At 35.6% G+C, this 26951-nt stretch overlaps 1 protein-coding gene across 1 annotated transcript; it reads left to right on the forward strand.

The window, feature by feature from the left end:
• Nucleotides 1-17788: 17788 nt before the first annotated feature.
• Nucleotides 17789-21638, forward strand: LOC110877235 (myb family transcription factor EFM). The gene is made up of 4 exons (XM_022125392.2): nt 17789-18326; nt 18918-19532; nt 19672-19748; nt 20768-21638. The coding sequence occupies exons 1-4, from the start codon at nt 18119-18121 to the stop codon at nt 21260-21262; spliced, it is 1395 nt and encodes a 464-aa protein (XP_021981084.1). The 5' UTR covers nt 17789-18118; the 3' UTR covers nt 21263-21638.
• The last annotated feature ends 5313 nt before the right edge of the window (nt 21639-26951 follow it).

Genomic DNA, 26951 nt, shown 5'->3' on the forward strand with positions numbered 1-26951 from the left:
GGGTGATAAGCAAAACTATCTCTAAAATTTTGGCTAATCGTCTTAAATTGGTTATTGGGTCTATTTATTTCGGAAAATCAAACGGCTTTTCTTAAAGGAAGATACATTCTTGACAGTCCGTTAATGTTAAATGAGCTTATGGCTTGGATTAAAAAATACAATAAAAAGGCTTTTCTACTAAAAATCGATTTCGAAAAGGCTTACGATAACGTTTGTTGGAGTTTTCTTCTGGACATCATGGGGCAAATGGGTTTTCCTGATTTATGGTGTAAATGGATTAAAGGGATACTAGCTTCGGCTAGATCTTCGGTGCTTGTAAATGGGTTCCCTACCTTTGAATTTAGATGCTCCAAAGGGGTCAGACAGGGCGACCCTCTTTCCCCGTTTCTGTTCCTTCTGGTCATGGAATCCCTGTCTAACATTTTGTGTAAAGCTAGGATGGAAGGTCTTCTCAAAGGTATCAAAACTCCCAATAATGGTCCTGTAATTTCTCACCTTTTTTATGCTGATGACGCTCTCGTGTTGGGGGAATGGGATAAGGAAAATGTTAAGAATGTGGCGAGATGTTTGCGAATTTTTTACTTATGTTCGGGCTTAAAAATTAATCTTAAAAAATCTAACTTATACGGGTTGGGTTTGGAGAATGGGCCTGTGTCTGAAATGGCTAAAGTCATTGGGGGTAAGTCGGATTCTATTCCGCTTACTTACCTGGGAATTACGGTGGGTTCGAATATGAATAGAATTAATAATTGGACTCCAATTATGGAGATTTTTGATAAAAGATTGTCGTTGTGGAAAGCGAAAACCTTATCAATGGGGGGGGGGCTTACGTTGATTAATTCAGTTTTGGAAAGCCTGCCGATTTATTATTTGTCGTTATATAAGGCCCCAGTGGGTGTTTTAAAGGCCCTCGAGGCCAAGATGAGAAAATTCTTATGGGCCGGTTCTGGAAACTTTTCAAAAATGAACTGGGTGTCTTGGGATTGGGTTACTTGGCCCAAGGAAAAAGGTGGGTTGGGTATTAGCATGTTAAAAGAGGTCAATGAAGCCCTTCTAGCTAAATGGGGGTGGAGATATAAGGCTAATAATCACAATCTATGGTGTAAAATAGTGGAAGCGTGTCATTGTAAGTTTAATCAAAGGAGATTCCTTCCTTTTAACGATAATATCCCGGGGTGTTGGAAAAACATTGTGAATCTGATTTCCAAAATGAAAATAAATGGGAAAGGTTTAAATCATCTTATAATGGGTAAGGTGGGGAATGGGTCAGATATCAGGTTTTGGATCGACATGTGGGTGGGTGATCTTCCCTTCATGGAAAGGTGGCCCCATTTATTTGGTTTGGAGTTGTTTAAATCGTGCAGGGTTTCAGAGAGAATGGAAACAGGCAGTGGAATTGGAGTGTTCAAATGGCATTGGTCTAGGCAGCCTGAGTCTGAAGAGGAGCTTAGAGAATGGAAGGAATGTTGTGAGGTGCTCAGTTTGGTGAGTCTTTCCAGCAGTAAGGATTCTTGGTTTTGGAGTGGTGATCGACAGAACGGTTTCTCGGTGAAGGCGGTCAGATCGGCTTTGATTATGGATAGAGGTAATTGTCACCCTCCAACTTTTGATTGGTGCAATTGGGTGCCCATTAAATGCAATATTATGAACTGGAGAGGCAATCTGGATAGACTTCCTACTAGAATAAACTTAAGAAGAAGGAATGTGGACATACCTTCAACTATGTGTCCCTTCTGCGAAGAAGTCGAGGAATCGGTTGCGCATTTGTTCACCGCTTGCTCGGTTGCTTTGAGAGTGTGGACGGCTTTCAGCGTTTGGTGCAACATTCCGCCGCTCTTCCTTTTTGAATTTAAAGACATATTAGAGATTCACAAATTCATTAAGCGTAGTAAGAAGGAGGAGAAGATCATTTACGGGCTGGCTATGATAGCGTCTTGGTGCATATGGAAAGAAAGGAACGATGTGGTCTTTAAACAGAAAAGATGTAACCCGCAAGATATCATAGGGGAGATAAAATCTAGAGGTTTCGATTGGGTTAAAAATAGATTTTCATGTAATTATATTAGATGGTCGGAATGGTGTAAATACCCTATGTATATGTTGTAATTTCTCTGCCCTTTGCCCGTTTGGGTCGGGGGTGCTGTTGTTTGTTTGGCCTTTTGCCCGTTTGGGTCGAAGGTTGTTTTAATGAAGTTTAATTTTCAAAAAAAAAAATGAATAGTTTTAGACAAAATATATAAAATATTTGGTATATTTAGTGGAAACCATAATTTATCAGTCACATGTTATCATAAACTTCTCTTATCAATCGACTACGAGTCTACGACTATGAAGCTTAACTCAAGTTTTCCTTAAATAAAACTTAGATTTTATGAAAAAAAAAAAAAAAACAGTTGAATTCCGATGATCAAGAAGTTGGTGAAAACCTTTGTTCCGTCTCATAGTATATGTCTTACAGATATGAAATTATTTTGTTAGGTTAGTTTGAAGTAATAATCATTAAGCTTTTTATAATTGATTTAGTTACCGAAGTCTTGATTGCACCATTATCAATTTACTAATTACTAATAAGAAATTTGTCGCAATATACAGTCTCAAGTCTATCATAAATAGTTCGTGGTGATCGATAATTTTCTAAGTTTACGTGTAATGAGGCGGTATATCACCCATTTTTGAGCCATAGCGTTGGCTCATACCAAAACAGGGGACGCTATGAGTTTCAAATTCGTGTTCTCGTTATGTTGATCGCGGCGTTTCAAAGAATGATTTCAAAATTCTGACCGTTGCAAACGGTCATAAAAGTAAAAAAAAAAAAAAAATTTAGTTAAATTACCATCTCTCATATAAATATACCCCCATCTCCTCTATTTTTTATAAAATCCAATACACTCAACACACTTTCAAACCCTCTTTCTCTCTACCTTTTCTTAAATCTAGAATTTTTATACAATGCAACTCTTCAACCGCCGTTTTATTCATCCCCGTTCGAGTGCGGACCCATACCAAAGTAGTAATCCTACCCGTCCCGTGTCTCTGATTCCCACTCGACCCACCCCATACGGATCAAACACAGTGCCGGCTTTAGAGTAAGTGAATTAAAGCAGTAGCTTTTGGGCCACAAATATTTAAAGGACCCAATTTTCTAAGAAAAAAATATTAAAATTACCGAGTTAAATTTAGGCCTGGTGTAGGGATGGGCACGTTATCTGTTCGGTACCGAATCGGTATTGGTATCGAAAATACCGGTACTAAAAAATGGGAAAAGTGGGTATCGGTACCGGTACGGTACCGGTATTTACCGGTGTTTTGCCCGTAAATTTGAGAAGGCCTCATTCTTTTGAGTTTGCTTTAGGCCTCCACAAATGTTGAGCCGACCCTGATCAAACATAATACCGGGTTCATAAACCTATTGAACCAACCACTCTCATAGAACCCGAATCTATACGGTTGAACCCGAATAAAAACATGGACGGAATGGGGTCGTCTCAAGCATTCAGATTGGCACAAACATTCGGCTCACCACTACTCGAGCCCGAGGTTGTTCCGGAAACACAACCGGAAGTAGAGGAGAGGCAAAAAGGAAAAACAAAACGCCCACATAAAAAGAAAACGGAAACCCGAGCGAAAAAATGTGCAACCGTGGGTTAACGAAGAGGAGCATGTGTTAACCCGAGCTTGGATCGACGTGTCGGAGGATCCCCAAATAGGTAATTTTTTTTTTTGTTTTAATTATTTGTTTTTTTCTTTCTTTTATGTATTAATTATTTGTTTTTTATTTAAACAACCAAAGTAAAGTCATTTTTTGGAACCGAATCCGAGAACTTTTTTTCAGGCTCATGGGTAGAGGAGACGAATACTGGCAGGCGGACTCGATATCGGCCAAGTGGATTGATATCAACAAGAAGTGCACGAATTTTCAATCCGTTTACCAACGCCTTTTTGCCGGATGGAAAAGTGGCCATAAGGACGAGGACATCACACAAGCGGCCCTAATCGAGTATAAAGCAAGTCAAGGTAATTTTCCATACTTAAAATGTTGGCAAATTCTTCGGTATAGACCCAAATGGGCCGACGTCCCTACAAATACCCGTCGGTCGGCAAATAAAAGGCCGTCAAAGAGATCAAAAACCAACGAGTCGGGTGAACCCGAAACGCAAACCTTCGACGCTCGAAACACCGACGTCAACGATGATATCCCGGAGGAAGAGCCGACGGAAGAGCTACCACGACCCGCCGGATGAAGAAGCGATCCAAGATCGTAAAGGTCCGAGTCATCGTCGATGGGATCTGAAAAGACTCATGCATTTTCGGAGATAAACAAATGCCTTCAAGACATACACGAACTAGGGACTAAACGTATGGAAGAGAACCGCGAAATAACCAATATTATGCTAGATAGACAATGGGCTCATAACTTTGAATTACTCGAAACCGCTCGACCACCTAATCGGAAAAGTGTTGAAGATGGCGTTGGCACAAAAGGAGTGGATCGAGAAAAAAAATATAACCTTTGAGTGTTTTATTTTATTTTAGTGTATTTTTTTATTTTATTTTAATGTTTTTATTAATGTTTTTTTATTTAATGAAATGGTTTTTAATTTTATAAAGTTAGAAATTAATTTAAAAAAATGAAAATTAATTAATTGAGTAATGATTAGGTAGGCATTTTATAACTACGCGCTCTAGTGATATAACGCCCCATAAAAAAACGCTAAATTTCGTCAATAAAAAAACAAATAACAACAGTACCGTTGCACATGTGCATCGGTACTGTTGTTCAGTTTTTTTAGTGACGAAATGTGGCGTTTTTTTACAAAAAAAAAATTATTTTTGAATGTTTTTAATTTTTTAGATATTTTTGATTGTGTTCACATTGGTTCTCGCAATTCTCGAAATATGTATAGAGGAAGGTTAACGTACATTACGGCTTAACGTACATCACGTACGACAGTTAATTACTCACGTTCATTTTAAAATCACGCACGTTATAACTCAAAAATCCAAAATCACGCATGTTGAAACACAATAATCACACATATTGAAAACATTAATCACGCATGTTATATAACAAATCACGCACGTTGTTGTACGTGAAGTACGTTAAGCCGTAATGTACGATATACTTTTCTATATATATACATATATATATATATATGGTAGAGTTCATTTGAGAACCACTGTTATTGCGAGAACCAATGTGAACACAACAAAATACACCCACCCACGACCACCTTAAACCTAAACACCTACCCCCACCACACCCTAAACACCCCCCCCCCCCCAACAAAAAAAAAAACAAAAACAAAAGAAAAACCTAACCACAACCTCCACAAAAAAAAAAAAAAAAAAAAAAAAAAAAAAAAAAAACCGAACCCCCAACACCCCCCATCCACCAAAATCCTAAAAAAACAAACCCCCCACCCCCACCCCTCAAAAACCTAAACTCCCACCCATCCCACCTAAGCTAAATGCTAAAAATTAAACCATAAATCTAAACCCTACAACTAAATGTTAAAAAAAAGTTTTTTTTATTTTTATTAAAAATCGCTAAATTTCGTCACTAAAAACATTAAACAACAGTATGGATACACATGTACATATGCATACGCATGGATATGTGCAACGGTACTTTTGGTTCAAATTTTTTTATTCAAAAAGGCTAAATTTCGTCACTAAAAAAAACAAAGAACAATAGTACCGCTGCACATGTGCATCGGTTCGGTTGTTCGGTTTTTTTTGTGACGAAATATAGCGTCTTTTATAAAAAAAAATTATGTTTGTGTGTTTTTAATTTTTTAGGTATTTTTGGTTGTGTTCACATTGGTTCTCGAAATAAATGATGGTTCCTAACGGATCCTTATCATATATATATATATAGAAAAAGTATATCGTACATTACGGCTTAACGTACCTCACGTACAACAAGGTGCGTGATTTGTTCTATAACATGCGTGATTAATATTTTCAATATGCGTGATTATTGTGTTTCAACATGCGTGATTTGGGATTTTTGAGTTATAACGTGCGTGATTTTAAAATGAACGTGCGTAATTACCTGTCGTACGTGATGTACGTTAAGCCGTATTGTACATTAACGTTCCTATATATATATATATATATATATATAGTAGAGTTCATTTGAGAACCACTCTTATTGCGAGAACCACGAGAACCGATGTGAACACAACAAAATAAACCCACCCACCACCACCTAAACACCCACCCCCACCCCACCACAACCCAAAAACCTAAACGAGCAACATTTAAATAGACTCATAAGCTAGGTATGTACAATGATGTTGAAACCTTAATTCCTATTCGGATTAAAAAAAACATTTAATCTTTTTCAAGTAGTATATTTCATCATCTAAAAACCAAGTTTATGTCCAATTACAATATTCATAAAAACTCAAGATATTTCAAAATCATTTGTATGCCTATTCATTCAAACCAAGTGGGTGTAATCACATCCCCACACTTGTTTGATGCTCAATCCTCATCAATAAAGGTTTTAACTAGTTTTCAAGCTTCTAACTCAAAGGTGTATTATAAATAACCTACTATCAAACATCTAAGTTCAAAATTAAGGGAGAAATTAACAAACCATGTAATAGATATGCTTAAATAAGTAAAGTTCATACCTTTTGTGTTGTAGAACTAAAAGAACTAACAAAAATTGCAAAGCAAACAACTTTGAAGAACACGCTATGAAACCCAAAATTTGCAGCCCAAAAATCTCCCAAACGAGCGAGAATTGATGAAAACAAAATTGGGGGTTTTGTAGCCTTCGAAAGTCTGAACACTTTAGGCTCAAGAATCAGTTGATTTGGTTGAGGTTTGAGGAAGTTATGGATGACTTAAGTTCTAGGGTTTGAGAAGATATTTGAGGAAGATGAAGTGAAGAACGAAGATGAACTGATTTGGAACCGTGTTTTAATGTTTCAATCAGTTGTGGATCAGGTTTGGTGGTTGATGAGGTGAGTGTATGCTCAAAATCGAGTCGGGTTATGTTATAAACGGTTTTAGAAGAGTTTGGGTCGGATTTTAAACCCTTGGGACGAACTAGTGTCGGCGACGCACGCTAGTTTAGAGTCAAATTTTGCAAAGTCAAATTATATCATCCCTCGAAAATTCACAAATTCAATTCAAATGCACGACAATTATCAAAAGTTTCAAATGATTAATACAACTTGTCACAAAATCAAATTAAAAACCTAAAGTTGAAACCCTATAAAGTCTTACAAAAACCTATACCGGAGTGAAACCCGGGAGATTAGCCGCTCATGGTTGATGATTCACGATCACCGGATGATGAGAATGAACACCAAGCCATGACCTTGATTCTTAAAACAATGATGAAGTTGATGGTTAGGGTTTGAATAAGTATGGTGGTGGATGATAATGGAATGGAGATTATTGGGGATTGTTGTGGATAATGGTTTTTTCTTCAAAAAGGCTCCAAGAACAAGTTGTAGAGTTCAAAATCCGTGACTCCAAGTTAATACCCCCCAAACTCACTCAAAACCTAGTGAAATCAACACAGTAGCAAAAATCAGCGTTGCAGTTTTAGGCGATGCATTGTCAACGGCCAAACTCTGTGTCGGCGACGCAACGTGTGGAACTGGTTTTCCGTCGACGCAATACGCTACTAAAAATTAAGTAGATGTACAATAATGCATGTTAAATATACAGCAAACTCAGTGTACGGGACTTCTGTATTCACATAATCCGGAGTGATCTCAGGCCAACTTAAATGTGATGTACACGTAGTTACCTTTTATTCCTATAAAAAAACAATAATTAAACAAATATTTATACCACTATAAAATACATTTCTTTTGGACAAAATAATAATTTACATTTAATTTTAAGAAACTTTAAGACACCTTATAAGATCTTTGATGCGTTTGGTACAAATATTTTATGCATCATAGTGTGTAAATTACATTTTTATCCTTTTCTCATTTGACTTGCAACTACATTCCTTTCATTAGTTGTTGAGCCAATTTTGTTGATTTATTAGTTTGTTTACATAGAATATATACAATTGTTTTTCTTAGAATTTTATAATAATAATAATAATAATAATAATAATAATAATAATAATAATAATAATAATAATAATAATAATAATAATAATATAAATTGTATAATGATAATCATGCAGTCTGGGGATGTTAAACTGGTCATGTTCACAGGTTGACAGGTCTAACCCGACTCGAACCCGAAAATTTTACATGAATTCGAACACAAAAATTATGTCATATATGTGAACCTAAACACGACCCATATATTTGTGGGTTAACTTGAAGATGACTCGTTTAACCTGGTTTTTTTTAAATTAATATATTAAAATTAGAATTTTACTATGAAACACACACACACACACACACACACACATATATATAGGGAGCCGCTAGAATAAGAACCACCTCCAGTTGTAAGAACCGAGAGAACCACTCTCAGCCAATCAGATTCAGCCACTAAAAAGGGTATTTTGGTCTTTTACTACAAATGTCATTTCCTTTTATCTCTCCTCATTTATTATATGTCAGATTATCTCTCTCTCTCATCTATATAATGAATTCAAAAAACCATTTTCTCATTTGATTGTCTCTCTCTCCTTCTCTTGAAGTTGCAGAACCTCTCTCGTCTCTCATACCCACCCAAATCAAGAACAAGTGCGGTGGAAGTCAGTGGGGTTAACGGTGGTGGCGAAGGCGGTGGAAGTCGGTGGTGTGGAGGCAGTGGTGTGGCGAAGGCGGTGGAAGTCGGTGGTGTGGGGTGACACAGAAACAACCACCATCTTCATTAATTAAATCACCATCTCCGCCACCACAAGTGCTCCTCTGCCGCCGCAACCGCCACAACACTCCATCCCGACAGATCTGTTGAGTAATAGCCAAACAAGTTAACACCCAACCCACTTTGCAGCCTTTTACCCTGGTTGTTTGATGTTTGAATCAGAGGTGGTGGGTGCTCGATGACGGTGGTTCAGCACCGCCGTGAGCGGTGGTGGCGGTTCGATGGCTGGGTGGTGGGCCGGCGGCAGCGCCGCCGTGAGCGGCGGAGGTCCCGGTCTCCTCCTGTGTTGTTGATTTCTCTGGTTTTTTTTTTTTTTTTTTTGCCATGTGTTCTTGATTTTTCTGGGTTTAGCATGTGTGGGGAATTTGATCTTGATATTTGTTTTGATTTGGTATGTTGGGGATTTTCATATTTTGGCCTGTGTTCTTTGATGTTTGTTTTTATTTTTTGTATGTTCTTGATATTTTTTTGATTTGGTTTGAATGATGCTACTGTTCCTTTCAGGTTGAAACATGTTCCTGTTCCTTCTGGTTTGAATGATCTGGTTTGAAACATGTTCATGTTCCTTCTGGTTTGAATGATCTGGTTGAAATTTTTAAGTTTTACGAATCTGATGGTTTTTTGATATGTTTGGGGGGTTTTGATTTGTGTTCTATGAATCTGTGGGTTTTGATTCGATGGATGGGCGGCGATGATGCAAAAAAAAAAAAAACGTAGATTTTGCTGACGATGGCCCGGCAAAGACGACGAAGGGTAGGTTTTTTGAACCTGCAACCCCACTTTTTGCAGCCTCTTGTTTTATCGGATAATCTGAGCCAAAACATCGTTATTTTTAAGATTCCACTTGTTTTTTTTTATTTTTGTTTGTTGGGTTTTTATATTTTTTTGAGGCGTCGATGATGATAACAATATATCTGAGACACCTCCCGAGTTTGCGATTTCTGGGTGCGTTCGTTTTTGCGTAAAATCTTTTTTGTAAAAAAAAATTAAACCGTAAACCGTAAACTTTTTTAATCTAAAATGTAAAAACGTGAAGCGTAAAACATAAAAAGTTTTACGTAAAATGTAAAACGTAAAAAGTTTAACGTAAACTTTTAAACGTAAAATGTAAACTTTTTAACGTAAAACGTAAAAACAATAAACGTAAAATGTAAAAAGTTTTACGTAAAACGTTAAAAGGTTTACGCAACACGTAAAAAGTTTTTTGGCGATCGTAAAACGTAAAAAAGTTTTACGTAAAACGTAAAAAGTTTTACCTAAAACGTAAAAACGCAAAAAGTTTACATAAAACGTAAAAACTCTTACGTAAAAAAACGGCGTTAAAACGTAAATTACGTTAACGTAAAAACGGCGCGTTGAAAAAACGGCGTTAATAAACGGCGCGTAAAAAAACGGCGTTAAAAAATTGGCGCGTAAAAATCGGCGTTAAAAAACGGCGCGTAAAAAACGGTGTTAAAAAATTGGCGCGTAAAAAACGGCGTTAAAAAATTGGCGCATAAAAAACGGCTTTAAAAAGTTGGCGCGTAAAAACGGGGCGTTGAAAAAACGGCGCGTAAAACAACGGCGTTAAAAAATTGGCGCGTAAAAAATAACGACGCTTGAAAAAACCCGGCGTAAAAACGGCGCGTCAAAAAACGTAAAACTTAAAAAGTTTAACGTAAAAACTTGAATTGTAAAAAGTATAAAAAAAACCTTTAAGAAATCTGAATTTTAAAATGTTTTTAATAAAAAAAGTTATGTTTAAAAAATAAAAAGTAATATAATAATACAAAAAAAACTAATAAAAAATAATAAAGACAAAAAGACAAAATAGAGTTATTTTACCAAATTACCCTTTTGGATTATAATATTAAAGACATAATAAGACAAAAACCATTTAATATTAATTTTTGTTACTTTTAATCTCATCCATCCATCTTTTTGATCTAAAGGCTAGAAAGTGGTTCCCATGGTTCTTACAACTAAAAACCACCTCTAGTTGTAAGAACCATGGGAACCACTTTCTAGCCTTTAGATCAACAAGATGGATGGATGAGATTAAAAGTAGTTAATATTAATATTAAAAGTGTTTTTTCTTATTATGTCTTTAATATTTTAATCAAAAAGGGTATTTAAGTAATTTTGTTTTTTTTTTGTCTTATTAGTTTTATTGTTTTTTAATAGACTTTTGTCCTATTGCATTAAATGTTTCTTTTTTTTTTTCTAAATTCAGTTTTTTTTTATTAAAACAAACATATTGAAAATCAGATTTTTTGATAAAAAAAAAATTTACGTTCATTTTTTTATGACCCGTTTTTTACGCGCGTTTTTTACGACCCGTTTTACGCTCCGTTTTTTCACGCTGTTTTACGACCCGTTTATTAGTTCCCGTTTTTTACGACCCGTCTTTTAACGCCGTTTTTACGGCCCGTTTTTTACGACCCGTTTTACGCCCGACTTTTTCACACGTCGTTTTTTCAACGCGCAGTTTTTACGTTAACGTTTTTTACGTTTTACACGCCAGTTTCTTACGTTAACGTTTTTCTACGTTTTACGCGTCGATTTTTTACGTTTTACGTTTTTATGTTTTACGTAAAACTTTTTACGTTTTACGTAAAACATTTTACGTTTTACGTAAAACTTTTAGCGCCGTTTTACGTAAACGTTATTTACGTTTTACGCGCCGTTTTTTTCGTTAACGTTTTTTTACGTTTTACGCGCCGGTTTTTTAACACGCCGATTTTTACTCTTTTTTACGTTTTTTGTTTTACGTTAAACTTTTTAAATTTTTTACGTTTTAAGTTTTACGTAAAAAATTTTACGTTTTACGAAAAACTTTTTACGTTTTACGTTTACGAAAAAACTTTTTACATTTTACGTTTTACGTAAAAATTTTTACATTTTATGTTTTACAGAAAATTTTTTATTACGTTTTACGAAAAAAAAAACTTTTTACGTTTTACGTAAAACTTTTTACGCAAAAACGAATCCACCCAGAAATCGCAAACTCGGGGATGTCTGAGATATATCGTTATCATCATCGACTAAGGGGGGAAATTAAAAAACAACGACATCAAAACAAAGTCTATCTCGAAAAAAACGGGGTTTGGCTTAGATTAACTGATAATCAAAAGGCTGCAAAAGAGGGGTTGCAGGTTTAAAAAACCTACGATCCGCCGTCCTTGCCGCGCCATCGTCATCAAAATCAACGTTTTTATTTTTTTCATCAGCACCGCCCGCATCCAACATATCAAAACCCACAAAGTCCCACTGATCAAAGAACAAATCCAACAAAATATAATCAAAACAAAAGTCCACAGAGTTCATCAGACTCACGTAGTCCAAGAACACAGCACCACCGGGCACCGCTGTACACAAATCAAAAAACAAATCCAACAAATATAATCAAAACAAACAAGATGTACATGTAAACAAATCTAACAGAAACAAAAATCGAACCTTTGGCCCCCCACCAGCCACCTGCACCAGCAACGACTACCGAAGACATGTAATCAAGCCAACAAAACCAAAGACTCACCAGAGTCGATACCGGCGGTGGTTGTTCCGGCAAACAAAACCCAAGAACACATGGCAAAAAAATACCAGAGAAATGACCAACACAGGAGGAGACCGGGACCTCCGCCACTCACGGCGGCATTGCCGCCGGCCCACCACCCAGCCGGGACCTCCGCCGCTCACGGCGGCGCTGCCGCCGGCCCACCACCCGGCCGTCCACCGTCGCCGATCTTGAGAGAGAGATTAGGGGATGAAGGACACCAACAACATAGATCGGGACACCAAACAAACCACAAACATCAAATCAGAGTTCACTAGCACCCAAATCGGAGCATGGTTTAACAGGTTTTGAGAGAGAGAATCTTCGGTTAAACATATTTAGCCGTCGTTCAAAACCGTCGTCGTCGTCATCATCTTCGCCTCGAGTGAATCTCCCACCATCGACCAACCACCATTACCTCCGATTACCTCCGCCCCCACCGTCACCCACCACCCCCTGTCTTCCGACCAACCACTTCCCACCACCGTCTTCCACCACCTACCAACCACCTCCCACCACCTCCTACCATTGCATTTGAGAGTGAAATATGTCTGTCAATGAGAGTGAAATATGGTTTTGAACGAATTTGAGAGAGAGAGAAATAAAGTGATTTCAAATTGTTGGGGAGAGTGAAATATGTCTGTCAATTAGATAGAGTTTAATTTAAGAGAGAGATGATATGATGTATTGAGTAAATGACTATAATACCCCTTATTCTAATTGGTGCTTAGTGGTTCTCATGGTTCTTACAACTGGGGATCGTTCCTATTTTAGCGGCTCCCTATATATATATATATATATATATATATATATATATAGGGGATCGCTAAAATGAAAACCACCTCTAGTTGTAACAACCATGGGAACCACTTTCTAGCATTTAGATCAACAAGATGGATGGATGAGATTAAAAGTAACAAAAATTAATATTAAATGGTTTTTGTCTTATTATGTCTTTAATATTATAATCCAAAAGGGTAATTTGGTAAAATAACTCTATTTTGTCTTTTTTTCTTTATTGTTTTTTATTAGTTTTTTTGTATTATTATATTACTTTTTATTTTTTAAACATAACTTTTTTATTAAAAACATTTTAAAATTCAGATTTTTTTAAAGGATTTTTTATACTTTTTACAATTCAAGTTTTACGTTAAACTTTTTAAGTTTTACGTTTTTTTGACACGCCGTTTTTACGCCGGGTTTTTTCAAGCGTCGTTATTTTTTACGCGCCAATTTTTTAACGCCGTTGTTTTACGCCGTTTTTTCAACGCCCCGTTTTTACGCGCCAACTTTTTAACGCCGTTTTTTACGCGCCAATTTTTAGTATATTTTTTTAAAGATTTGTTTAAAAAAACGTTTTGAAGATCCGTTTTTTTACGCCCCAGTTTTTTACGTTAACGTTTTTTTTTACATTTTACGCGCCAATTTTTACGTTAACGTTATTTTACGTTTTACACGTCGGTATTTTACGTTTTACGCCACGGTTTTTTACGTTTTACGCGTCGGTTTTTTACGTTTTACGCGTCGGTTTTTTACGTTTTACGCCCCGGTTTTTTACGTTAACGTTTTTTTCGGTTTTACGTTTTGCGTTTTACGTAAAACATTTTACGTTTTACATTAAACTTTTTATGTTTTTAAATTTTACGTTTTATGTAAAACTTTTTACGTTTTAAGTTTTACATTAAACTTTTTACGTTTTACTTTTTTAAGTTTTACGTTAAACTTTTTACGTTTTACGTAAAAGTTTACGGTTGAACTTTTTTTTCACAAAAACTTTTTTACACGAAAACTTGTTTACGCAAAGACGAACGCACCCATAAATCGCAAAGTCGGTAGGTGTCTCAGATAGATTTTTATCGTCATCGACGGGGGAAAATAATATAAAAAACCAACAACAACAAAAAAAACAAAAGTGTATCTCGAAAAAAAAGGGTTTGGCTCAGATTTTTTCCGATAATTAAAAGGCTGCAAAGTGGGGTTGCGGGTTCAAAAACCTACCCTCCACCATCGTTGCCGCGCCATCGTCATCAAAAATCTAGTTCTTTTTATTTTTTTATTTATTTATTTTTTTTTGCATCATCGCCACCCCCAAAAACCCACAGTTAAAAAACTCAATATCAACATACAATTGATTCCCCACCTGCAACAAACCACACTTCAAAATCAAGTGGTATGAAACCCCATCACATATTCAAAGTCAAAAAATTTATACATGATTCAAAATAAAAAAAAATTCAAAGAAACCATACTTCAATCGATCTGCAACAAGTGGTATGAAACCCCACCTGCAACAAACCAAAAATTCAAGAAACCATAATTCAAAATCAAAAGTGGTATGAAACCCCACCTGCAACAAACCATACTTCAATCGCACAATCGACCACCCCCCTTCACCCACCCCCTCACCATCGTTCACCGCCAACCCCGTTCACACCGCCGCCGCTCACGAAGCAACCACCTCCACCACTGAAACCCCAAGTCGCACAATCGACCACCACTACACCCCCCCCCCATTTTCTTTCTCCTGCCCTAAACCCTGCCGCCACACCCTACCGTACACCACTGCCGCCGCCCCAGTCCAGATCTGAGCAAAACCCCCTAAAGGTTGACGGTGAAACGATGAGAGAGAGGGGGAGTAGAGAGAGGGGTGAGGAAGAGGGGGTAGCCGGGTGGTGGTGAAGCAAAATAGAGGAAGAGGCTGGTACAACCACCGACGGTGGCGGTGGCGGTCAGTCGGGGTCGGTATTGTCATCATCATCATCGACGGCTGGTGGGGGTGGCCGGCGATTACTGTAGAGACGGAGGGGGAAGTGTTTGGCTGGTGGTTATCACCGGAAACACCATCATCATTGGATAAACCACCCATTTTAAACCAGATCTTGAAATGGAGATGAGAAATGAGAGAGTAAATTTGAGAGATGACCAAATTAAATGAGAGAGGAGAGAGTAAATGTCAGTCACATTAAATAGAGAGAGAGAGAGAGAGTGGATTAGACATTTAAGAGTAAAATGACCAAATTACCCCTTTTCCTGATTGGTTGAGAGTGGTTCTCGCGGTTCTTACAACTGGAGGTGGTTTCTATTTTAGTGGCTCCCTATATATATATATAGGGGAAGATTCATTTGAGAAGAAATTTTTATTGAGAAGAAAAAGAATAAAAGGGTACAATAGTAAAACATTAAATAGTTTTTTTCTCATCTCATTTATTATTGTGTTTGACTAATTAATTAGTCATTAAGACTATAATCCTCCACACTAAATATTTTTGCCTACACACATCAAAAGTAATCCTACACATTTCGAAATTTATCCTACACATATTGAAATTTATCCTACACAACTCGTAATTTATCCTACACGCCTCGTATTTATCCTACACTATAAATGAATTTTTATTTTTATTTTTTGTGAAAAATATATATCTTAAAAATAAGTTACAAATTTAATATAGTTAGTTATTAAAGATGAAACTACCAATTAATGATGTATGTAAGTTTACTAATATACCCTTATAGTTACATTAAGTACAAATATTAAATGAAGTCTAATGAAGCATTCCTATTGGTTGAAGTTTCTTCTTTTTTCTTCTTACAAAGAATTTCTTCTCATTTGAACCCTCCACTATATATATATATATATATATATATATATATATATATATATATATATATATATATATATATATATATATATAATAGGGGGCTGCTAGAATGTGAACCACCCCGAGTTGTAAGAACCGCGAGAACTACACCCCACGGAGCGCCGTTCGCCATGATTTTTTTTACAAGTAGATGTGTGTATTATAAACACAGCCGTAAAAAATCATGGCGAACGGCGCTCCGTGGGGTGTAGTTTTTTACACCACAAGTTTGGTGTTTTTTAATTTTTTTTCTTTTTTCTTTTTTTTTTCACCAAACTTGTGGTGTAAAAAACTACACCCCACGGAGCGCCGTTCGCCATGATTTTTTACGGCTGTGTTTATAATATACACATCTACTTGTAAAAAAAAATCATGGCGAACGGCGCTCCGTGGGGTGTAGTTCTCGCGGTTCTTACAACTCGGGGTGGTTCTCATTCTAGCGGCTCCCTATATATATATATATATATATATATATATAATTATATTTTAATTATAATATCTTATGCCAATTTCTATTTTAAGCTATAGATATGGCATAAAATGCATAACTAATTTAATTTATAACATAAAACATATTGTAAAAATATATAAATAAAATATAATATAAATGAGTTGAATGGGTCAACCTGTTTGGGTTAACACGAACCCGACCCGTTTAGCTAAGCGGGATCACATGTTCAACTGGAAAACTCACCTAAACTTATTTAGACTAAATCCAAACCCGTGAATTTTATGTTAGGTTCATGTCGAATAAAAAATTCACACCCGTATAATGCACATATTGCTTGCATTATCTTTTAATGTTACATTTTTTAAAAGTTAATGTTATCCAAATTATACTTATATGGTGTGAGGTTTTAAAAAGGAACACTAAAAAGTAGGGAACCGAAGAACCATGCAAATAACATATTAAATGTATCATAAGAATTCAATTTAAAATGTTAAACCCTCCCCTACTTATAGATAACTATATACTGTATTGAAATTGCTCACCTTGCCGCATCGCACATCGAACGTGCAGCGAACAGTTCGTGAACGGTTCGACGGGAAGTTCGTTTATGTTAGTTCGTTTAATAAACGAACGAACATGCACAAGAAATTTCGTTCGATTAGTTAAATGAAAGAACATGAATAGAGGTCTTGTTCGTTCAATTGTGTTCGTGAATGTTTGGTAGGGTGTTCGTGAATGTGTTCATGAACATTCATTCATTTGCGTTTGTTTATGTTTGTTTATTTGTGTTTTTATTAAATATTTTTGTACTTTCATATATTTTATTAATACTTTTTATATTATTTAATTTTTATTTATTTTACTACCCTACAATTAAACTAGGAAACCCTATTTTCACCTTCTTTATGCACCATTCCCCTTTTCTTTCCGGTTATTTACTTCAACAAATACGATCGACCTCCGTTCCATAATTAGGGCTTCAGGTTCCAGTGCTACTCTCTACTTGTCCACCTTTAGCATTCGTCGCGTTCGTCAAATTTATTTGTGCTCCTTTATGTTCGTGAACCGTTTGTGAACACGCTCATTTTCTTAATGAATGAACACGAATGTAAAATCTCGTTCGATAAGAACACATTTATTTTCTTAATGAACAAAACACGAACAAAGCCTTATTCGTGTTTATTCAATTCGTTTACAGCCAAGTTTTATTAATATTTTAAAATATAAATGACGCCCAAGTACAAATTTTGTTATTCTGGCATCATCCTTCACATACTGTAAGACCCCACAGACAACCCTTGATTCCTTCTCTTCTCTTCCCTTCTCATCCCACATAAAGCTTTCATTTTTTACTTTGTTCTTTGCAAGAGGTTACCATCTCTCTCTTCTTTTACTTTTCTCTCTCTCTCTCTCCATATTCCAACTTTATTCTCCCTAGACCTCAGCCCATAAAAGAAGACGATCCCCCTCTTGATCCTCCTTGTGTTCACAAACAAGACCTCCCCCTCTCTCTCTACTTGAGTGCTTCAAACCCTAGAAAAAGAAAATAAGGGCATAATCCCCTTTCTTATCTTGTTGATCTTTGTTCCAGCATATACACAAGCTATTAAATTCCTCTCTTTAGTTAGGGTTTTCCCACACCACTGTTCTTGATCCATACACAAAGATTCAGGTTTTATACATAAAATGATGGCAGCAGCTTCAGAATTAAGTCTCAAATGCAAACCACATAGCTACTCCATGCTCTTGAAAACAATTGGAGAACAACAAGTTATTAATGGACATGATCAAACCCAAAAACTCGAAGAGTTCCTATCTCGTCTTGAAGAAGAACGACTCAAGATCGATGCTTTCAAACGCGAACTTCCGCTTTGCATGCAACTCCTCACTAATGGTATCTATCATCTTTATGTTCATTTCAGTTTTGATGCTTATATATATCTATTAACTTGCATGCATATGAGGCAAGGTTATTAAAAAGCCTATAACATGTTTGAGAACTATAAACATCTTATATATTAAATTCAAATTCAAAACACAACTTTTAAGTACATCATATAGTGGTTCTCGCAGTTTTTAACGTATTATAGGCTTCGAAATGAACGGTATGCATATTAACCATATTTTTAGACATAAAATTGTGTAAAAATATGTATTTTCTTGTTATAAAACTTTTTAGACATGTCTTTACTATTAAATCATCATTTATAAGCCACAAAGTAATACCTATGAACAAAATTTAATTTTTTCATAAATTTTAGCTAGGGTATCATGAAAATCGTATCCTAAAGCTAGTAACATGTGATGATTTAATCTTTTTGTCTTTCACTTTAGACATGCCTATGTAACTTTAATTCATATAATAGTTTTCATATTCTAAGATCACACAAAAGTAACATATGTTTCGGTACATACCCTTAATTTCAAATTCAAAACCTAATTCTTTTGATTTTTATCTTGGTTTAACTTTAACCTTTTTTGTTAGCCATGGAGACATCAAGGCAACAACTACAAACGTACCGTGCAAACCAAGGTTCTCCGGTACTCGAAGAATTCATACCCGTGAAGAATTCTAGCGGTGAAGGGCCCGAAAAGGCATCCCTTTCGAACGTCGATAACAAGGCGAATTGGATGACATCCGTTCAGTTATGGAGCCAAGCAGGCAGTACTGCCACCACCACCCTTGATAATAATAATAATAATAATAATAATAATCATGTTAAAACTACACAATCCGAAAGCGAAAATCATTTCAACACTAAAACTAGAGATGGTGGAGCGTTTATGCCATTCTCGAAGGAGCGAAACGTTAACTCATCGTGCTCGAATCCGGCTATGGTGTTGCCGGAATTGGCCCTTTCTTCTGGTGAAAAAGATGTAGATCATGAAGAAAACAAAACTTGCGTGAGGGAGAATAATTCTATCAAAGTTGGTAATGGTGAAGTTACTAATAGCCATACTGCTGGTGTGACCAACACCACCGCGGCCGCCACCGGAGCTGCCACGAGCTCCCAGACTCATAGGAAGACACGGCGTTGCTGGTCGCCGGATCTCCACCGGAGATTTGTCAATGCTCTTCAGATGTTAGGTGGTTCTCAAGGTAATTAATAGTTTCATTGGAATTTCCAAAGTACTTGAATAATAATATTTATTTATTTTGTTACATTTTATGATGTTTTATTATTGTATCATGATTAATAAATCATCATCTGATATATTTGGAAACAATGATATCTCAGTTGCAACTCCTAAACAAATCAGAGAGCTTATGAAAGTTGACGGTTTGACCAATGATGAAGTCAAAAGCCATTTACAGGTATCTATCTTTCTCTATGTTTGTGCCAAAATACAATAAATAATTTCAATTTATAATTTCGTTTTGAGTTATTTGAACTTTAAACATTTTATGTAAATTCTTTACTTCCCAAAAACGATCACTAAAATCCATAAGTTTTAAAAATATGTTACTTCAATTATGTACATGTTTCTGATTAACAATTAACCAAAATAATGAATTTGATCAAAACATCATCATTGTTTTCACAAAAACACCGTTTGCAAAACTGGAACTCATCAGACGTATTTACACTAATAAACCAACCGGCTAAGGTTAGATACGTCAAAACTTAGTGCTTTCGGTCAAAGGCAACGGGTAGTACTTGTGTTATCGTCTTGGATGGTGTTGATCATTGCATAGAAAGATTGATGAAATGGAGAACTCAAAAAAGAAATAAAAAAGATGGGAAAAGACTATATAATAAAAAATTAGTACCGTAAATTTCTAATAATCACTTCTAGTATTTATATTAATTTTTTTATATACTTTGAACCATGAGCAGGGCCGGCCCTTGGGTGGGCGGGGAGGACCACCGGCCAGGGCCCGATGTTTCGGAGGGCACACTATTTTAGAAAAAACCCTATATGTATACGTAAAAGTTTATTTTTTAATAGGGTATACCTACACAAACACCAATATAGGTCCACTTACAACACTATTCTTATGCTTTAGATTAGTTATTAGGCCATTGGAATTAGGTTTAGACCTTTGTTGAGCCCAATACCCAATTTCGTTAAGGCCTAAGGGCACATTTTTTGGAGCTCGAACAGCGTACACGAATTCTCAGGGCCGACCCTGACCATGAGTTTATTTTTTTTTTATAAAATAAATAGTAATTCTAAAGGTAAAATATATGACCAACATATATTCAATTTTCCACAACACAGACAGTGATACTATGTTACTATGTTATCCGTACAAAGTACAAGTGTTTTCAATCCTTTTTCTTTTCATTAATTTTCCCTAAATAACCAATGTTTCTATTTATCATTTTACAGAAATATAGACTTCATACAAGAAGACCAAGTCCAAGCCCACAAACCACCGGCACCGCGACGCCGCAGCTGGTGGTTCTCGGCGGGATATGGGTCCCGCCAGAATACGCCACTACAGCCGGAGCCCAAACCCTTTACACCACCCACCCTAATGCCACCCACAACAACCCACATTATTGCACACCTCAAGAGTTCTACCCTAGCCCCGTCCTGCCGCCCCCGCAGCCGCTGCTCCACCACCATAACAACAACAATGGTGTCCTCTACCACCATAATCGCGTGTACAAGTCTGCCTCCCAAACTACACAAAGCTTGCAAGAGTCTAACGGTAGGGGCGGCACAACCACGACTGGCGGCGACCGGTCGGAGAGCATCGAGGACGGGAAGTCGGAGAGTGGTGGCAGTTGGAAGGCGGACAGTGGTGGTGAAACAAAGGCATTGATGTTAAGGGAAGAATGTGAAGAAAGTAATGCAAGTGAGATAACCTTAAAGTTCTAGAGTTAATATTAATAAATTATATTTTAACTTATTAATTAATTAGTATTAGTTTGATTAATTATTAATTTTCTGTTGGCATGAAATGAGTTTATTAGATTTTAGATATAGAGTGAGGGGTAAAAAGGCATAAAGAGAAAGTGACAGTTTGTTTGTTGTTCTTTTAATCACAATTTGTATGTTTTTTGAATATTAAAGCACAAGTAATGGACCACAATATTAGCTCTCTTGGCTTTTGATTGGTTTTAAGGAGCTTTAATTTATGGACGAATTTTCCCTTTTCCTTTGTTATTTTATTATAAGTATTTATTTAAAAGACAATTAACATGTATTCACACTTTGAAAAGGTAAAGTATAGTTAAACTTTTGAATTGATCCTTTGTAAATATTCATAACTGAAATTATGTTTTAATCTCCATTGTAATTGGTTAAGGCCTGTTTGACAACATTTGAATGGTTAAATGCTGAATCAGTAAGAGTTCTAAACCACTAAATGCTGAATCAATAAAAGGTTTGAACCATTAAGAGGTAGTATAATGCTTAACAATTCAGAGGCAAATGTCTGATCAATTCAGATTAGTGGTCTTAATCATTCAGACTCTGTATAATACTTAATCATTCAGAGGTAAATATATGAACCATTGATTCAGACATCTGCTCACGAAACAAACAGTCTGAACCATTAAGTGTTGAAGCAGTAAAAGGTCTGAATCATTAAGAGCCTCATTAAGAGGTAAACAATAGCCCCTTAGTAGCTACCCAAATGAGAGCTAGCATAAATAGAACTACGATTTTTTAATTTAAAAAGTTGTTAATCGAATAGATGTCTATTTATCAGGTTTTCTTTGGGAGTTATACGTATATCCAATTGGTATCTTATTCTTTTGCAAACTTCCTTTATATAGACACACTTTTAATATGGAATCACTTTTAAGTAAAAGAAAAAATTGAGGACCGTATAATACAGTTATACATATCATTTTGAATGAAATGTGATCGTCTGTTTTCTCTCTACAAGTTCTGATTATCATTTGTACACTATTTTCAAGTTTATTATTAGGTGGATTTTAATATAATATTGGTTCTCAAACGTCTTAATATATGTGTGTGAAGTATATATGTAAAGTTGATGGTTTTTCGCTTTGATTTTATATTATTTTTTGTAAATGTGGATTGCCATGTGAAAAAATTCCAAATGTTTGCCTAGAATTTTAGGAAGTCCTTTTCCTCCATCATGCGTTACTTGAGAAAAGTGACGATTAGCTAAAAGCAAAACTAACTAATAATAAAAATAAAAATAGCATTTATAGGACGCATCTTTTAACATTGAAACCCAAGTATATGCACAAACCAAACCAAATGCAATGAAGTAACCCTGTAATGTTACATGGTAGGATAGGAGCCTTTATAAGCTTTATTACGTCATCTTAGTGTCACGTAACTCATATTACGTAACTCACATTAGCTCCACATAAGAAATAGAGCCCTCCTTTAACAACCAAATTAAAAGGCTCTCCAATTGTTAATAACGTTCCCCATTATTGATTTAATATTGAGTTGGCCTTACAAAACATCCGTTGCAGCTTGTTATTGTGCTCGCGAGTATTGAATAACGCCCCCTAATGGAGCTTTGAAAAACAAGAGGGGAGACGTTATTGGGGGCTTTTTTGGCTGAGGTGGAGGGGGCGTCAACCTATATATATATATATATATATATATATATATATATATATATATATATATATATATATATATATATATATATATAGGGTAAGGTTCATGCGAGAATCATCTTATTGCGAGAACCGCGAGAACCAATGTGAACACAACCTAAAATAGCTAAAAAAACCTAAAAAAAACCTAACCCCCACCCCCCACTGTAACACCCCAAAACCCGAATGTTTATATTCGTTAAATGTTATGATAGGGTACATCAAGAAATAAAAAAAAAAAAACTAGGTTATTCGTCCTAGTTAAAAGTATGGTAAAAACAAATAAGGAATGAAAGTTGTGTCAATTCTAATTAGTGACAAAACTTGAGGGACCAAAAAGGTTAGGATGGAAAGATGGGTTTTATTTATGAAAATCAGCACACACAAACACACACATTCGTGTGTTCTAGAAACGAGCAGGAGCTCTCATGAGAGCTCAAGAAACCCTAAACGTGAAGAATCATCAAATCGAAGGGCAAATCAAGGTCTAAATTCATGAATGAACACGGATTAATGATCACCTTCGCAAGGGGATCGTAAGGTATGTCTTAAAAGTTAGATTGGTGATCTTTCACGAGGTGGGTTATGATGTAAATTGCGAATTTGTATGAAATTGAGAATGGGTGTGTGTTAGAATCATCATATTGAACATGGGTTATGCATGATTTAGGTTAATTTGATGTTTAGAGGTGAAACTCATTTGTTTTGGTAAGGATGATGACTTGAATGATCACCCAAGTCCAATCCGTGTTCAAATCTTGCTGTGTTATGTTGTATGTAATGCGTTCTTGTTAGGTAGACTGAATGTGATATGAATTTGTTGATGTTTTTGTGTTAATTGATGAATGAAAGCATGAAGTAGGAAGTAAAGCATGAAACACTTGTACATTATGCATAAATTATGGTATGCACACCAAGTGTTTGTTGAAATGCCTAGGTGGGATTAATAGATGAAATGGTATGCAAGTAATGGATGAAATCGTATAATATGGGGATATGATGTATTTGATGATAAATAAACATGAGAAATCTATTTTTAGATGGAATTCATGTAGGATTTGGTTGGCCATGTTTTTTGGTAAAAGTATGCATTAGAATATTGTACTCTATGTTGGAGTGGTATGATGTTTACTACATGTTTGAATAATTGCTAAATCAAAATTGATAAGTAAAAGTACACTAAATGTGAAGCATATGAGATCATTAGAACAGGATGAAGTTAGAATGATGTTGGGTTGTTAAGCATAGGTCATGGTGTTAGTTGTAGAATTATGTTACTAGAATGAACGGAATTAAATATGTTTGGTATGTGCATATAACTAGATGATCATGTGGTTGTATGCTTATTGCATCGTGAGTATGAAATGTATAAAGTGTCATTAGTATAGTCTACTATAATGATATGGATGTATGAGGTTAAGTCGAAAGTTCATATGATAAATTGTCGACTTTTTGAAAGTCAACTGTGCATAAGTAGCAATGTTAGACTTTTGTCACAATTGTGATATTATAGAAAGTCATATGATGTGTGTTATATCCATATGTGTTATATGTGATGACATGATGAATTATATGAGTTTGAAAGATTGACTTGTGGAAATATGCCTTATGCTTGTTAGAATTGACTAATGAAAGTCAAATGTGAAACATGAATTTGATATGATTGTTAATATGTACAATCATGTATGCTAACAAGAATGTGAATGCGATGACATGAAAGTATAGGGATCATGTCAAGATGGATGGAAGCATGGAAGGTTACCGGGTCAAAAAGAGGCGAGGAAACGGATGCGAATACGAACACTTAAGGTATGTGATTTCTGAAATCACTTCTTATTTATAAATGAAGTTTAGTATGTGGTATATAGGGAAACCAAGTAAGAATTTACAGGTAAGGGTAAGTACCAAGGTAAGTTCATATGAACTTCGTCTATCCTTAATGTAAATTAAGATGATAGTTTCATTGTGTTAATGGAATGTGCATTATGTTGCTGAATGTTCATTGTGTTAATGGAATGTGCATGATGTTGCTGAATGTTCATTGTGTTAATGGATTGTGCATGATGTTGTTGAATGTTCATTGTGTTAATGGAACGTGCATTATGTTGCTGAATGTTCATTGTGTTAATGGAACGTGCATTATGTTGCTGAATGTTCATTGTGTTAATGGAATGTGCATTATGTTGCTGAATGTTCATCGTGTTAAGGGAATGTGCATTTTGTTGCTGAATGTTCATCGTGTTAATAGAATGTTCATTATGTTGCTGAATGTTCATCGTGTTAATAGAATGTTCATTATGTTGATGAATGTTCACCGTGTTAATAGAATGTTCATTATGTTGCTGAATGTTCACCGTGTTAATGGAATGTTCATTATGTTGCTGAATGCTCATCGTGTTAAGGGAATGTGCATTTTGTTGCTGAATGTTCACCGTGTTAATAGAATGTTCATTATGTTGCTGAATGTTCACCGTGTTAATAGAATGTTCATTATGTTGCTGAATGTTCACCGTGTTAATAGAATGTTCATTATGTTGCTGAATGTTCACCGTGTTAATGGAATGTTCATTATGTTGCTGAATGCTCATCGTGTTAAGGGAATGTGCATTTTGTTGCTGAATGTTCACCGCGTTAATGGAATGTTCATTATGTTGCTGAATGTTCATTGTGTTAATGGAATGTTCATTATGTTGCTGAATGTTCATCGTGTTAATAGAATGTTCATTATGTTGCTGAATGTCCACCGTGTTAATGGAATGTTCATCATGTTTGTTGGAAGTTAGTCAGTTATGTTTGTTTGTAATTGCATTGATTTATGTTGATATGTTTATAGATAAGGCTCAACTTACAATAAGTGAATGTGACATGTATGTAAGTACGTATGTGAAGACGTAATCATGTATGTATGTAAGTAGATGCGTATGTATGCAAGTAAAGGTATGTATGTATGTACGTAGTTATGTATGTATTGTATACGTGGTTTCAATACATTTAAGTATTGACCTTATTAACAGTGTGCCTCGAGAATGAAATGTAATGCAGGTACATTATTGGAGTTTCGCCAAGGATTAGACACCCGGATGGAATGATTAAATATAGAAAGATAACGGGATGGGAAGTATATGTGGATAGAACGTAACAAGACTGCATGATTGAGAATCTTGTTTGTATATAATGTATGCGAATGTTGCGAATGTATGTGGTGGGTGCAGGTTGTATGAATCACAAATTATCATCACGAGGAGTAGCGATCAAAGACCGAGTTATAAGATAGATTGTACGGGAATGCTTGAGTGTGTAATTTGATAAACATAAGTTATGCTTTTATTTTATTAAATGAGTATGAAGGATGCATATATTGTAAAAGAGTTATTTTAAAATGAACTTTCAAGTAAGTCAAAAAGTTTATAATGAAAGAAATTTTATGGTACATATTTCCGCTGTGTCTTTTCAGTTAAAGCGTGTTAGGGTCTTACACCCACCCCCAAAAACCTAAACCCTCCCACCCCAAAAAAAACCTAACCCCCCCCCCCCAAAAAAAAAAAAAAAACCTAACCCCCCAAGCTAAATGATAAAAACTAAAACCCTCAAAAAACCTAAAAAAACCTAACCCCCCCCCCACCCCTACCCAAAAACCTAAACCCCCTCCCCCACCCCCCAAAAACCTAAACCCCCCCCCCACCCAAAGCTAAAAACTAAACCCCCAAAAACCTAAAAAATCTAAAAAAATCAAAAAAAAATCTAATTTTTTTTATTTTTTTACTATTTTTTATGTTCAAATCTCTACTTTTAGTAGCCAAAAAAAAAATTTTTAAAAAATTATTTTTTTTGGATACTAAAAGTAGCGATTTTTATATAAAAAACAGTAAAAAAATTTTTGGGTGTTTTTTAGATTTTTTTAGGTATTACTGTTTGTGTTCACACTGGTTCTCGCGGTTCTCGCAATAAAGGGTGGTTCCTAACGGATCTTTGTCCTATAT

The sequence above is a fragment of the Helianthus annuus genome, chromosome 9, assembly GCF_002127325.2.
Source record: "Helianthus annuus cultivar XRQ/B chromosome 9, HanXRQr2.0-SUNRISE, whole genome shotgun sequence".
Taxonomy (NCBI): domain Eukaryota; kingdom Viridiplantae; phylum Streptophyta; class Magnoliopsida; order Asterales; family Asteraceae; genus Helianthus; species Helianthus annuus.